At 35.5% G+C, this 15,125-nt stretch overlaps 1 protein-coding gene across 4 annotated transcripts in view; it reads left to right on the top strand.

Annotated features, from left to right (window-relative positions):
* The window catches only part of AKT3 (AKT serine/threonine kinase 3), a 352,958-nt gene that overhangs the window by 203,200 nt on the left and 134,633 nt on the right, over positions 1–15,125 (top strand). For all 4 annotated transcript variants that reach the window (XM_055096538.2, XM_057299372.2, XM_055096511.2 and 1 more), the window contains 2 exons: positions 5,180–5,324; positions 13,480–13,611. In XM_055096538.2, coding sequence (XP_054952513.1) covers positions 5,180–5,324; positions 13,480–13,611 — 277 coding nt within the window. The remainder of the gene's footprint in view (positions 1–5,179; positions 5,325–13,479; positions 13,612–15,125) is intronic.

Raw genomic sequence — 15,125 nt, forward strand, 5'->3', positions numbered from 1 at the left:
AATCAATGTGTAAAAATCACAAGCATTCCTATACACCAATAATAAACAGCCAAATCATGAGTGAACTCCCATTCACAATTGCTCCAAAGAGCTTAAAGTACCTAGGAATCCAATTTACAAGGTATGTGAAGAACCTCTTCAAGGAGAACTACAAACCACTGCTCAAGGAAATAAGAGGACACAAACAAATGGAAAAACATCCCGTGCTCATGGATAGGAAGAATCAATATCAAGAAAATGGTCATACTGCCCAAAGTAATTTATAGGTTCAGTGCTAACCCCATCAAGCTACCATTGACTCTTTTCACAGAACTGGAAAAAACTACTTTAAACTTCATATGGAACCAAAAAATAGCCCGCATAGCCAAGACAATCCTGAGCAAAAAGAACAAAGCTGGAGGCATCATGCTGCCTGACTTCAAACTATACCACAAGGCTACAGTAACAAAAACAGCATGCTACTAGTACCAAAACAGAGATACAGACCAATGGAACAGAACAGAGGCCTCAGAAATAATACCACACATCTACAACCATCTGATCTTTGATAAACCTGACAAAAAGCAATGGGGAAAGGATCCCCTATTTAATAAATGGTGTTGGGAAAACTGGCTAGCCATATGCAGAAAACTGAAACTGACCCCTTACTGCCACCTTATACAAAAATCAACCCAAGATGGATTAAAGACTTAAATGTAAGACCTAAAACCATAAAAACCCTAGAAGAAAACCTAGGCAGTACCATTCAGGACATAGGCATGGGCAAAGACTTTGTGTCTAAAACACCAAAAGCAATGGCAACAAAAGCCAAAATTGACAAATGGGATTTAATTAAACTAAAGAGCTTCTGCACAGTGAAAGAAACTATCATCAGAGAGAACAGGCAGCCTACAGAATGGGAGAAAATTTTTGCAATCTATCCGTCTGACAAAGGGCTAATATCCAGAATCTACAAAGAACTTAAACAAATTTATAAGAAGAAAACAACCCCATCAAAAAGTGGGCAAAGGATATGAACAGACACTTCTCAAAAGACATTTATGCAGCCAACAAATGTATGAAAAAATGCTCATCATCACTGGTCATTAGAGAAATGCAAATCAAAACACAATGAGATACCATCTCACACCAGTTAGAATGGCAGTCATTAAAAAGTCAGGAAACAACAGATGCTGGAGAGGATATGGAGAAATAGGAATGCTATTACACTATTGGTGGGAGTGTAAATTAGTTCAACCATTGTGGAAGACAGTGTGGCGATTCCTCAAGGATCTAGAACTAGAAATACCATTTGACCTAGCAATCCCATTACTGGGTATATACCCAAAGGATTATAAATCATTCTACCATAAAGACACATGTACACGTATGTTTATTGCGGCACTATTCACAATAGCAAAGACTTGGAACCAACCCAAATGTCCATCAGTGATAGACTGGATAAAAAAAGTGTGGTACATATACACCATGGAATACTATGTAGCCATAAAAAAGGATGAGTTCATGTCCTTTGCAGGGACATGGATGAAGCTGGAAACCATCATTCTCAACCAACTATCACAAGAATAGAAAACCAAACATCCCATGTTCTCATTCATAAATGGGAGTTGAACAATGAGAACGCATGGACACAGGGAGGGGAACATCACACACTGGGGCCTGTCAGGGAGTGGGGGGCTAGGGGAGGGATAGCATTAGCAGAAATACCTAATATAGGTGATGGGTTGATGGGCACAGCAAACCGCCATGGCACATGTATACCCATGTAAGAAAACTGCACGTTCTGCACATGTACCCCAGAACTTAAAGTGTGTATGTATGTGTGTATGTGTGTATATATATACACATAACATATATATACACACACACACCCAACATACACACACACACACACACACACACACACATACATAAATAACATATTCTTGGTCATAAAATAATTCTGAGTACATTTTGGAAGATGAAAGTTATACGGTGTATGTTCTGTAATCCACAGAATTAATTAGAAATCAATAACAGTAAGACAATAGATGTCAATTACTGGAAATTAACATAATTTTTTATAATCATTGGGTCAAAAAACTCACAAGAGCCATTAGAAAATAATTTTAAATGAACAATAATAAAAATAATACATATCAAAATTTGTGGGGTGTAGCTAAATGAATGCTTAGAAGGAAATTTGTAGCCTTAAATACCTGTATTTGAAAAGAAGAAATTTCTCACATCGTTAACTTAAGCTTGTATCTTAAGAAACCAGAAAAATAAACCAAAAGAAAACAGAAACAATAGCAATCAGAAATTAGTGAAATAGAAAACAGAAAAATAGTAGAGAATAATTAATAAAACCAAAAGTACTTCTTTGAAAAAAATTAATAGAATTGAAAAACGTTTTGGGGTATTGTTAAAGGAAAAAGAGGGAAGACACAAATTACTGACACCCAAGAAAACATTAGAAAACCCAATATCAGTGAATGGAAGTGAATTAGTAATTAAGAACCTTTCCTCAAAGGTTCCAAGCCCAGACAGCCTTATTGGTGGGTTCTGTCAAACATTTAAGTTAGAAATTTGACCAATCCTCTACAAGCTGTTTGAGAAAATAATGAGAAGGGAATACTTCTCAACTTATTTTATAAGGCCACTGTCACCCTCATTTCAGAAATCAGACAGAACTATTTTAAGAAAAGACAACTATAGCCCAATACACTTGTGAACATATGCAGAATTTCTTAACAAAGTATCAACAAATTAAACAATAGGTAAAAAGCATAAAAGCTTAAGTTATGTGGCCAAATGGAGCTTCTCCCAAGAATTCAAAGTTGTATTAACATCTGGAAACTATTAAGCTAATTTCACCATATTAATATGATAAAGTTAAAAATCTGTGTGATCATTTTATAGAGATGCAGAAAAAGAATTTGACAGTTTTCTTTTCTTTTTCTTTTCTTTTCTTTTTTTTTTTTAGACGGAATCTTGCTCTGTCACCCTCACTGGAGTGCCATGGTGTGATTTCAGCTCACTGCAACCTCCATTTCCTGGGTTCAAGTGATTCTCATGTCTTAGTCTCCCGAGTAGCTGGGATTACAGGCTCCTGCCAGCACATCCAGCTAATTTTTGTATTTTTTGTAGAGACGAGGTTTCACCATGTTGGCCAGGCTGGTCTTGAACTCCTGACCTCAGGTAATCCGCCCACCTCAGTCTCCCAAAGTGCTGGGATCACAGGCATGAGCCACTGCACCTGGCCTACATTTGACAAAAATTCAACAAACTTTCATTAAAAATATGCAGATGGCTAGAAATAGAACAGAACTTAGTTGATTAAGTAAATGTTATATAAAAGATCTACAACTTACATAATATTCAAGGGGGATGAAAACAATGTTATTCCTAACTTGTGAAACAAAGCATGTATGCTGCTGTTTACTTTCATTTAACTTTGTAATGCAGGTCTGATCTAGGGCAATAAAGCAAGAAAAAGATGTAAAAAGCATACGGATTGGAAACAAGTAAAGCTGCTCTTGTTTGCATACCACATGGTTGCATGTGTAGAAAATGCAGAAAAATAAGAGTGACTAGAACTAATAAATGAATTTAATAAAGTTGCAGTATACAAAGTCAATATACAAAAATCAATTGTATTTTTAAATACTAATAAGAACAATTAGAAAGTGAAATAAAACCCTCCACAATAGCATAAAAGAACAGTCTTGTGTCACTTAATGACAGTGATACGTTTTGAGAAACATGTCATTAGGAACATTGTGTAAACACACTACTTGGACAAACCTAGGTGGTATAGCCCACCCCATACCTAGGCTATTTGGTGTAGCCTGTTGCTCACAGTTTACAAACCTGTACAGCATGTTACTGTACTGAATACTATAGACAATTGTAATGCAATGGTAAGTATTCATGTATCTAAACATATAAGCATAGGAAAGGTACAGTAAAAATACAGTGTAATAATCTTAGGGGACCGCCATCGTATATGCAGTCCATCATTGACTGAAACATTGTTATGTGGTGCATGATTGTATGTAGGAATAAATTCAGTTAAAGATGTGAAAGATCTTTACACAGAAAATTACAAACATTGCATTGGGAAATTAAAGACCTATATAAATGTAGAGCTATACCATGTTCATGGATTGGAAGATTTAAATGATTACAATGGTAGTTTTCCCAAAATTTATCTATAGATTTAATGTAATTCCAGTCAAAATCCAAATAGACTTTAAGAAGTAGACAAGCTGATTTTAAAATTCACATGGAAAAATAATGATCCTTGGTCTGATAGCCAAATGTCAAAAAATAAATGCTTGATATAAATGCTCCTGAGACTGATTGTTCAAACTACAGGCTGTATCCTTTTTTTTTATTTTTTCTAAGAAATTTACTATGATCTGGAAACAATGAAAGGTTTTGGCTTTGAAAACCTTTCCTTGGAATGTCTGTTGGACCTCATAGAAATCTTCAGGATGTCAATGATGGACTTAAAATAGCTAAGCAAAACACTTCTGAAAACTGCAGCAAACTTTTAGGGGGTCAACTTAATAGTTAAGATTGGCCAAGTGTGGTGGTTCATGGCTGTAATCCCAGCACTTTGGGAGGCCATGGCGGTGGATCACTTGAGGTCAGGAGTTCGAGACCAGCCTGGCCAACATGGTGAAACCCCGTCTCTACTAAAAATACAAAAATTAGTCAAGCGTTGTGTCACATGCCTGCAATCCCGGCTACTCAGGAGGCTGAGACAGGAGAATCACTTGAACCCACGAGGTGGAGGTTGCAGTGAGCTGAGATCATGCTATTGAACTCCAGCTTGGGTGACAGAGTGAGACCGTTTCCAAAAAAAAAAGTAGGATATATATATGTACAGACAAATAAAATTTAACTTTTCATGTAAATGATTTTAACTCGAGTTTTCAACAATTTTTTTCTTCTCTTTTGTTCTTTAACATACTTCCAAAAAATGCTACTACAGACTTTAGGCATGTGGTGAATGAAATGCTCTTAGGATTATTTTCACTTCGGGGTGATGGTGAGAGTGTATGCTTATCTGTGTTAAGTGTGTTTGATCTCTGAATAGATTTTATTTGTATTGATTTTATAGTTTATAAAAGGAAAATATTTAAATCATTTACCATCTTCTATTAATGGGAAATTTTACTCATTTTTATAGGGAAGAATGGACAGAAGCTATCCAGGCTGTAGCGGACAGACTGCAGAGGCAAGAAGAGGAGAGAATGAATTGTAGTCCAACTTCACAAATTGATAATATAGGAGAGGAAGAGATGGATGCCTCTACAACCCATCATAAAAGAAAGGTAGAAAATAATAACTTATTCCCAGCACAGCATTCATTTGTCTGGAAGAAACATATTAAAAGCTACCATTTGCAGAAAGATGTCAGCCAGTTTTCTTACGATATGTAAATATATTGGTGGGTCTTATTCACATGAATCTGAAATACCTACTGTTGTTTAAAACCAAATAGGTGAACATCGTTTCAGTGATCCAGCACTTTAGCACTGAATGCTGATAGGGCTCATGTGTGACTGATGTGCCATCACACTACTTTATAATTTGCATTTTTGCCTTATTATCTTTAATACAATTTTAGAAACTTTGTAATAAAATGTTTTCCCTGATGATTTGTTCTTTTCCATTTCGCATTTCATATTCTCCCGAAAAGCACAAGCAGTAATGGCTCGGATGTACTTCCTGATTGGTGCCCTCAGTCGTAGTAAACTCAGCAGGAAAGTGAACAATCTTGGAAACAATAACTCTTATTTAATGGCTGCTTCTGAGTCAGTAGGGAAGTAGACTTTTCCTTCTCTCAGTGTTCCGGCATAATAAGTACGAATTTATATTTTTATGAGAAATATAAATTTTTTCATTGCAATAGAAAATTGAAAAGCAATTTCCTTATTACAAAAATGATATTTTCATGATTAATCTAAAGATAGAGGTGTTGAGATAAGCTTGCCATTTATCACTTTAGAATATGTTTGATTTAATAGGTTGTAAATTAATCTTCAGGTAGGAAAACACAAATTTTCAAGGTATTATCCATGAAATTTGGTATTAGCACAGTGATTAAGAACTCTTTGGAGATAGACTGCCTGAGTTCATATCCTCCCTTTTCCACGTTAAACTTGTGGACTTGGTGAAGTTACACACTCACAACATAAAGTTAATTATCCTTTCCTTATGTGAATAAGAATAATATTCTATACTTGATCTGGGCCAAATGTCTGAGATCCCTTTCTGTCTTCATTGTAGATTTCTTCTCTATTTGTTTGTTGAACTGAATCCCTCTTTTCTTTTACGTCAATTTAATCTGCCTTGTTCCTCCATCATTGCAAAAAGAAAAACAAAGTCTAGCTACACCCACCTACCTACTCAGAGATAAGAAAGCTTCTTTTGTACATGTGTAAATTATTTCATTTAAAATGAAATGAAATGAAGAATAGTGTAAATCTGATATGGTTAAGTAATTGAACCCCAAATTCAAAATACTTCTATGGATTTTTCTTTTCGGAGACTCAGTTGGAGTAAAAAATTCTAAGAGAATCTGTTTTAGAGTGATGTTTATGTTTAATTATCTTTATGTGGACAAAGAATAGTAGCTAACTTTAATAGCTAATATTTATTGAGCACGTATTACATAAACACTTTAAACATTTTTTTTTTCATTTTGAACTTCAACTATAAGTTGAGTACCATTATTATTCCTGTTTTATAGTTAAGGGAAATAAAGGATGGAAGGATTAAGAAATTTTCCCCTTAATTACACACAGGGTGGGAGCCAGTACTTAACCCCAGGCAGTAAGATCTGAACTCCTCCCTTTCTAGCACTAGGTTGTGATAGTAAAGTTCTACTGGTTTTTTCAAGAGTTTACAAGCTTTATTATCAATTGAAATTAACTAATATCCAAATGTCATATAAGGACAACAGTTTTTCATAATATTTTGAGAAACAGAGTATAGTCATAAGAGAATATCTGCATAATTTTGTTTCTAATATAACTTCATTATAAGCATAAAAATTATAGAGATTAGAGAGGCTCAAGATATATGAACCAAGAAAAAGAAATAAGCTGTATATTGACGTGTTACAGTATACAATTAAAAGATCTTATATGTTTGAAGTTCTGTTATCTTTTTTGAAATAATTTAAAATAGTTCTAAATTACTGCAGAAGTTAGTGCAGAAAAAGAACATTTGTACCACTACTAACTCCATAACGGTCCTAATGACTTAGCCTCAAGTGGTAAAATATTACTGTCATTTTCATAAGATAAATGATTCTAGAACTATACCCTTATGTATATCAATTATCATGCAAAGAATTGCAGAAGTTTGGATTATTTTTAAGACTGTAACCACACATTGTGAAATAAGAATATTATTCTAATAATTTATAGGATACATTTCCTTCTTTAATTTTTGCCAAATGGCAATAGGATTAAAAGAATAGGTACTGATTATGGTGGCTCTGGTGACAGTTGTCAGACTGCTATTTCTTGCATGAAATAGGGTTCGTTACCTCCCTTAGTGGTGGATTATCGCCACAGCGTCTGCTCTTCCAGTTAAAAACTCAATTGGAAAGGAAGGATGTTGGGTGTAAAGAGGCAAGGGCCTCACAGACAGGTTTAAGTGCTCTTCTTTGTTTGAATTAAAAGAAAGTGTGGTTCTATGTTTTAATTAAAAGATAGTGTTTCAGAGGAATTTGCTTAGAGAACCCAGAAGTGCCTAATCTTGGTCAGCCAAGCTACCATTCTTGTATGCCTTGTCAAGTATGTGAAGGGGCATAGCATAAAAGGATAAAAAGCCAAGTGAGAGTGAAAGTTCTGCTTAATTTTTAACAGACTAGCATAAGCTTCTCTGGGATCAACTGGCTATAATCTCATGATTTACGTTTAAAGTATAAGCAGGGCCTCCTGCTTTCCCACTAAGTTTGACTCCAGTTCTTGGGATTGTATCACCTAATTCCTGGCTGTAGTAACTCATACCAGTGGCCAGTATCCAGAGAAAAAGGGAAGGAAAAAAAGAACAATGGCCAGACCTGCTGAAATCTAATGATCTCACACTGCATGAATCTGCTTATTTAAAAGGGAGAAGCGACGTAACCAATGTAGAAGTTGACTAATAACATTAGCTCCACCTCTTCCCGTGAGAAAGAGCACCAGGAGAAGTGGGCAGAGATGGAGGCAAAGGAGTGAACTTCGTCAGAGCTCTTTTCCTCTTTCTACTTACTTGGTTTTGCTGTTACATTGTAAATGTATCTGGAATTTATCTTTTTTTGACCAAATATGCTAATACTGTGGTATTCTTGGAAGTTCTTTATGTTCCTCATTGATTATATGTTTATTTTTAATCTAATTTGTGGGCTAGACAGTGTCTTATATTCTGGTGTGCCTGATTTGAACACATTTATTAAGCATTTGTTATATATGCCCATGTATCTCTTTACCTAAAACAGCCACGTAAACATGTAAAGGGAAGAGTGTAACTGTAAAGTATTTCCCCAATAAATTCTTAAGATCAGGCTTTGGAGGAGGATTATTTTTCTGGAGAGTATTCATACTCCTATATTTTTATTAAAGACTTACTGTGGCTGGGCGTGGTGGCTCACGCCTGTAATCCCAGCACTTTGGGAGGCCAAGGTGGGCGGATCACAAGGTCAGGAGATCAAGACCATCCTGGCTAACATGGTGAAAACCCGTCTCTACTAAAAATACAAAAAATTAGCCAGGCGTGGTGGCGGGCACCTGTAGTCCCAGCTACTCGGGAGGCTGAGGCAGGAGAATGGCGTGATCTCAGGAGGCAGAGCTTGCAGTGAGCCGAGATCGTGCCACTGCACTCCAGCCTGGGCGACAGAGCGAGACTCTGTCTCAAAAAAAACAAACAAACAAACAAAAGGACTTACTGTATCTTTTTCCATAACATCATCCAGAAGACCAAAACATTTTGTAATAGTGTACATTTCATTTGTAAAGACTACACAATTACTGTGTATACCATTCTGACCATGAGCATTTGATAGCAAAAATACCTTTTTAATTTCCTGAAGTTTTGTCAAAATAGATGGGAAATCTGTTTCTGATTTTATCACATACAGTGCTTTTTAACTAATAGTAATTTCCATGTAAATTCCCTTTTTTTTTTAAAGATTGAGAGTCAAACTGACAAGCTGTGAAGTTCAGTGAAGGCTGTCATACTTTTTTTTTAGCCTCAATGTTCCTAAGAATTGCAATTTTACTATTTACTTATTTATTTATTTTCATTTGAGACAAGGTCTCACTCCTATCACTTAGGCTGGAGTGCAGTGGCACAATCGTGACTCACTGCAGCCTTAACTTCACAGGCTCAGGTAATTCTCCCAACTCAGCCTCCCAGGTAGCTGGGACTACAGACACCTGCCACCGCACTTGGCTAATTTTTGTATTTTTTTGTAGAGACAGGGTTTTGCCATGTTGCCCAGGCTGGTCTCAAACTCATGCACTCAAGTGATCCACCTGCCTTGGTCTTTCAAATTGTGGGATTACAGGTGTGAGCCACCACGCCCAGCCAAGAATAAGGATTGCAATTCTTAAGGAATATAGTAATATTTTATAATTAAATATTGTTTTCAACTGAAAATGTCATAAAGCATTTTACAGATTGTTTTCTAATTTTTACCCCCCAATAATTCAATTTCATTTTCTATGATATTTAATAATAGGGCACAGCAAGTATTATTTTCTAGTGCTTTTAAATAAAAAAATGAGGAACATACTGTCCAAATGAAACTTTGAGCAATAAATTGACACTCTGGCCTGGTTATGAAAATAATGTTTCTGAGTTACTTGCTATGTGTATTAGGGTTCTCTGGAGGGACAGAATTAATAATATATATATATATGTGTGTGTATATATGTATGTGTGTGTGTGCATATGTATGTGTGTGTGTGCATGTGTGTGTATATATATATATACACACACACATATATATGGAGTTTATTAAGGAGTATTAAACACACGATCACAAGGTTCCACAATAGGCCATCTGCAAACTGAGGAGCAAGGAAGCCAGTTTGAGTCCCAGTGCTGAAGAACTTGGAGTTGATGTTCGAGGGCAGGAAGCATCCAGCACGGCAGAAAGACGTAGGCTGGGAGGCTAAGCCAGTCTAGCCTTTTCATGTTTTTCTGCCTGCTTTATATTCTAGCCACACTGGCAGCTGATTAGATGGTGCCCACCCGGCTTAAGGGTGAGTATGCCTTTCCCAGCCCACTGACTCAAATATTAATCTCCTTTGGCAACACCCTCACAGATACACCCAGGATCAATATTTTGCATCTTTCAATACAATCAAATTGACACTCAGTATTAACCCTCACGCTGTGGAACAAACTACCTCAAATTTAATGTCTTAAAACAATAGCCATGTAAATATCTCATGATTTTGTAGTTTGGGCCACTCTGTTGGTCTTGCATGCATGGCTCTCAATCAGCTGCCTACAGCTTATACATGGGTGGGCTGGAAAATCCAACAAAACCTTCCTTATGTGTCTGGGGCCTTGGTGCTGACTGTTGGCTATGGTGTCTTGGCTCTCCTCCACTTGGTCTCTCTCTTGGAGTGGTAGTTTATCTTCCAGCGTCTCTCCACATGGCCTCCCTCTCCAGCAGGATAATATGGACTAACTGACAGCATTAGAGCTGGCTTTCTAGAGCTTTCCAAGAGAGAGAACGCATAAACTGCCAGGCTTAAAGGCTTTGTCTGTTACTGGCATAGTATCAGTTTGATCATATTCTGTGTTCAAAGCAAGATACAGGGTTAGCCCGGGGAGAAAGTTGACTCCACCCCTTCATGGGAAGAGTGGAATGTGCATACAGGGAGAAATGGGAATTTGTGGCAGCCATCTTTGCAGACTACCTAGCACAAATAGCTTGTTATGTAGTATTCCCTGATTTTTTCTGCTCTATTAATGCAATTAAATCTAATATTACCTGTTATTTGTTCAAATGACACTAGCTGATTTACTATATTTGATATTTAGAGCTACATGTTTGATTTTTAGTTGAATTAATATATCTTGTTATTTTCCCTGCTATCTCTTTGCTACTTTATCTTTGAACTAGAGATATTATTGAATGTAAGTCACTTTAATTTGACATTTGGGGAAAATTATAAAAATTATGAGCAGCAAAAAATGTTGAAAGTGAACGTAGGCATTTCTAAAATTTTAAGAATTTTTATGTAATATACATGAGAGATATTGGGATGTAGTTTTCTTGCATTGTTTTCCTCTCATTTTGGTATTGTCAAAAAATTGGGGTTCAGCCTGGGAGACCACATGGGTTCTTGGCTTCACACAAGAAGGAATTCAAGAGCAAACAACAGAATAAAGTGAAAGCAAGTTTATTAAGAAAGTAAAAGAATGAAAGGGTGGCTACTCCATAGGCAGAGCAGCCCTGATGGCTACTGGTTGGCTATTTTTGTAGTTATTTTTTAATCATATGCTAAACAAGGGGTGGATTACTCCTGAGTTTTCTGGTGAAGGGGCAGGGAATTCCCAGAACTGACAGTTTCCCCCGTTTTCAGACCATACAGGGTAACTTCCCGATATGTCATGGCATTTGTAAACTGTCATGGCACTGATGGGAGGTTCCTTTGGCATGATAATATATTATAATGAATGTATAATGAGCAGTGGGGACAACCGGAGGTCACTTTCATCACCATCTTGGTTTTGGTGGGTTTTGACTGGCTTCTTTACTGTATCCTGTTTTACCAGCAGGGTCTTTGTGACCTGCATCTTGTGAAAGGAGACCTGCCAGACTCCTATCTCAGTATCAGGATGATGCTTGTCTCAGAATGAATGAGAAGTATTGCTCATTTTAATTTTCAGAAAGAACTTGTATAAAATTGGTGTCATTTCTTGTTTAAATGTCTGTAGAATTCACCAGTGAAACCATCTGGGCCTGGAGTTTTCTTTGATGAAAGGTATTTAACCACAGACTCAATTTTTCTTAATAAATATGGGGTTATCAAGTTATCTGTTTCTTTCAAAGAAAGAGCTTTCAAAGCTTGAGACTTTCAAGCAATTTGTTCATTTCATCAAAGGTGTCAATTTTATTGTCAAAATGCCATTTATAATAGTCTCTTACGTTTCTTTTAATATCTGTAGAATCTGTAGTGATGCCACCTCTGTCATTCCTGATATTGGTAATTTGTGTCTTCTCTATTTTTCTGACCAAACTGGCCAGAGGCTTATCAATTTTTATTGATCTTTTAGAACTAGCTTTTGGTTTCACTGATTTTTTCTCTACTCTTTTTCTTTCTTTTAAAAATTTAATTGATTTCTGCTCTGATCTGTATCATTTTCTTCTAACTCTTTTGGGTTAACTTGCTTTTTTTTTAAGTTTGTTAAGGTGGAAACTGAAGCAATTGATTTGAAATATTTCTCACGTTTACTTTAGATAAATGATAAACAGAAAAAAAAGTTATAAAAGGCACTAAAATTTTCAGTGACTTGTAATTTCAAGATAAAACCCAAATACTTATTTGATATTTATAAACCTCTAAACTGAGTTTAAATTTATGTAAACTGATCATATACAATTACCTTCTCTTCTCTTCAAAATCCTATTAAGGAATTTCAAAAGGAGGCAAGTCCACAAAAATGAAAAGCTGGGTCGGGGAGGGGCATTCGGGCACAAATGCCTTCAAAAGTTTGGAAGTTTCTGGAAGAATGTTGATAGAGCAGAGCAGGAAAAGAGTACATAGAGGGGACTGTAGAGAACAAGTGGCACGTGTGACTGGCAAAATCCTCAGGATTACCTGACTTAAGAAAGAGAAGTGAAACTGAAAACAGGCACATTAATTAAAGATATTCTTCTTAGAGCTCCCTTCCTTGCTGTTCTGAATTGCATAAAGTACTCTCTCAGGAATAACAACTGCTTTCTTTGATTTATTTTAACTGAAGTATACGAGGTTCTCGACATTTCTTATAAATATATCCTATATCTCTCTCTTTCTTGGATTTTATCTTTATTTTGCTAGAGTAAATTCTCAGATAGCTCCTTCCAAAGCACTGCTTTTTTAGGCATATTTAGAAATGTTTGTGTGGAACATTTTTGATTATCACATTTTCTGGGGGTAGCAGCACTACTAAATCCTTGAAAACTTGAGTCCTTAAAAATGAGTGAAAATAATTTTTTTCCTCCTTTGCCCTTTTACACAACTGATAATTTGGCTGAGGAATTCTAGGTTCAAAATCATTTTCTCCAACATCTGAGAACTGCTTAAATTATTTTCAGCATCCATGGTTGCTAATGAGACAGCCAATGCCAGTCTGATTCTTTTTCATTTAAATGTGCTTATAAATTGGTAAAATTTGGTTTTGAGTGGATATTGCAAACACATATATATATGCTAACAAATAAATTGCATCAAATACTTCATATTGTATTTTTTAATTTGTATTTTTCAGACAATGAATGATTTTGACTATTTGAAACTACTAGGTAAAGGCACTTTTGGGAAAGTTATTTTGGTTCGAGAGAAGGCAAGTGGAAAATATTATGCTATGAAGATTCTGAAGAAAGAAGTCATTATTGCAAAGGTAACTGATTTATTAAAGTTGATTACTAAATTTTTGTTTGCAGTGTGCATGTGTTTGTGGGCTCATGAATTTACATGCTAATGTATGCAAATTCCATTAAACAACCAAAATATGGTTGTAGACTACTGCTACAGTAATTTTTGTGTATTAATATTTGTAATTTTTAAAGTTTTCAGACATTCATAATATTTGTATATTATATACTAAAGCTATTCTCTTAAGGAAATAGAAATGTTTATGTTTGCATGTTTGGGAGAATGTTTTGTGATCTATATCATAATTATACTAGGATTGCTTTTTAATAATTTCTCCTATCGTTCTGAATTTCTTATTAAGATTGACTAGTGTAGATGATTTTTACTCATAAATTCTAAAGCTTATATAACATTGAATGGAAAAACATCCTAAATAGATTTGAAAATACTAGAATGGTGAAATTAAAATAAATTATTTTAGGAAGACTTACTTCCCACCCCCATACCTTTATTCAGCTTAGACCTTTTTAAATAAATAACATGTTAATGATGTCAGTTCTCACTCAGAGTTCTGAACGAAATCCCAATTCCCTCAGGAGATACACTTTACAAATTGGTCCATGCTTTAAGTCTTACTTAATTCAACAAATGACATAAATTACTGTTATACTTTATGGACTACTTCAACTTCCAGTTATTTGCTACTATAGTTTCCTCATCTGGAGTGTATTGCCCCTTACACTTTGTGAAACTTTGTTTCCCTGTCTTTGTACATTTGTTTTGACCTCAACTCCTTTACAAGTCAATGCCCCTATTGGAAAGAACATTGGCTTTGGAATCATACACACCTAGGTTCACTACTCACCTAATAGTCTTTAACAACCAGTACTTTTTAAAGCAGTACTTTGGGGAAGTACTGGTCTCTTAGGGGCATTTGGAGATGTTTATGGGGGGCACATATTTGCTTATCACAGTAACTGAGGAGGAGGGGTACTTCTGACAGTTACCAGGTAGAAGCCGAATGTGCTAAATATCTTGCAGTGTGTTGGGCAACCAATCAGAGCCTTAGTTTTTTTCATTTAAATTGGTATAATAAAACCCCTGGACAGGAATATTTTGAGGATTGGGATATGTAAGGTATTTAGCATCCTAGCTGGCACTTATTATTAATTAAGCTGATATTTTCTGGGAGGTAGTATAATGTCAGGTAGGTTTTGCTGCTTAGTAAGTGATCCAAGTTTTTATGCCTTTATTTTCTTATCTACAGAGTAGGGCTAATAGTAGTACCTGCCTCATATGGTTATTTTCAGGGTTAAATGAATAGATAAATATAATAGTACATGCCATCAGTATTAAATAAACTTAACAAATTAAATTACAAATCAAATGAAATTAAAATATGCTATTGTTATAATATTTGCTATAATTATTATTACTATTATTACTACCTACTGTGTATTATTACTACCTACTGTGTATCAAGCATCAGTAAATATCTATTCCATTCTGTTTTTTCTTTTATATATTAGCCTCACTTGT

This window comes from Pan paniscus, chromosome 1 (assembly GCF_029289425.2).
Source record: "Pan paniscus chromosome 1, NHGRI_mPanPan1-v2.0_pri, whole genome shotgun sequence".
NCBI lineage: Eukaryota > Metazoa > Chordata > Mammalia > Primates > Hominidae > Pan > Pan paniscus.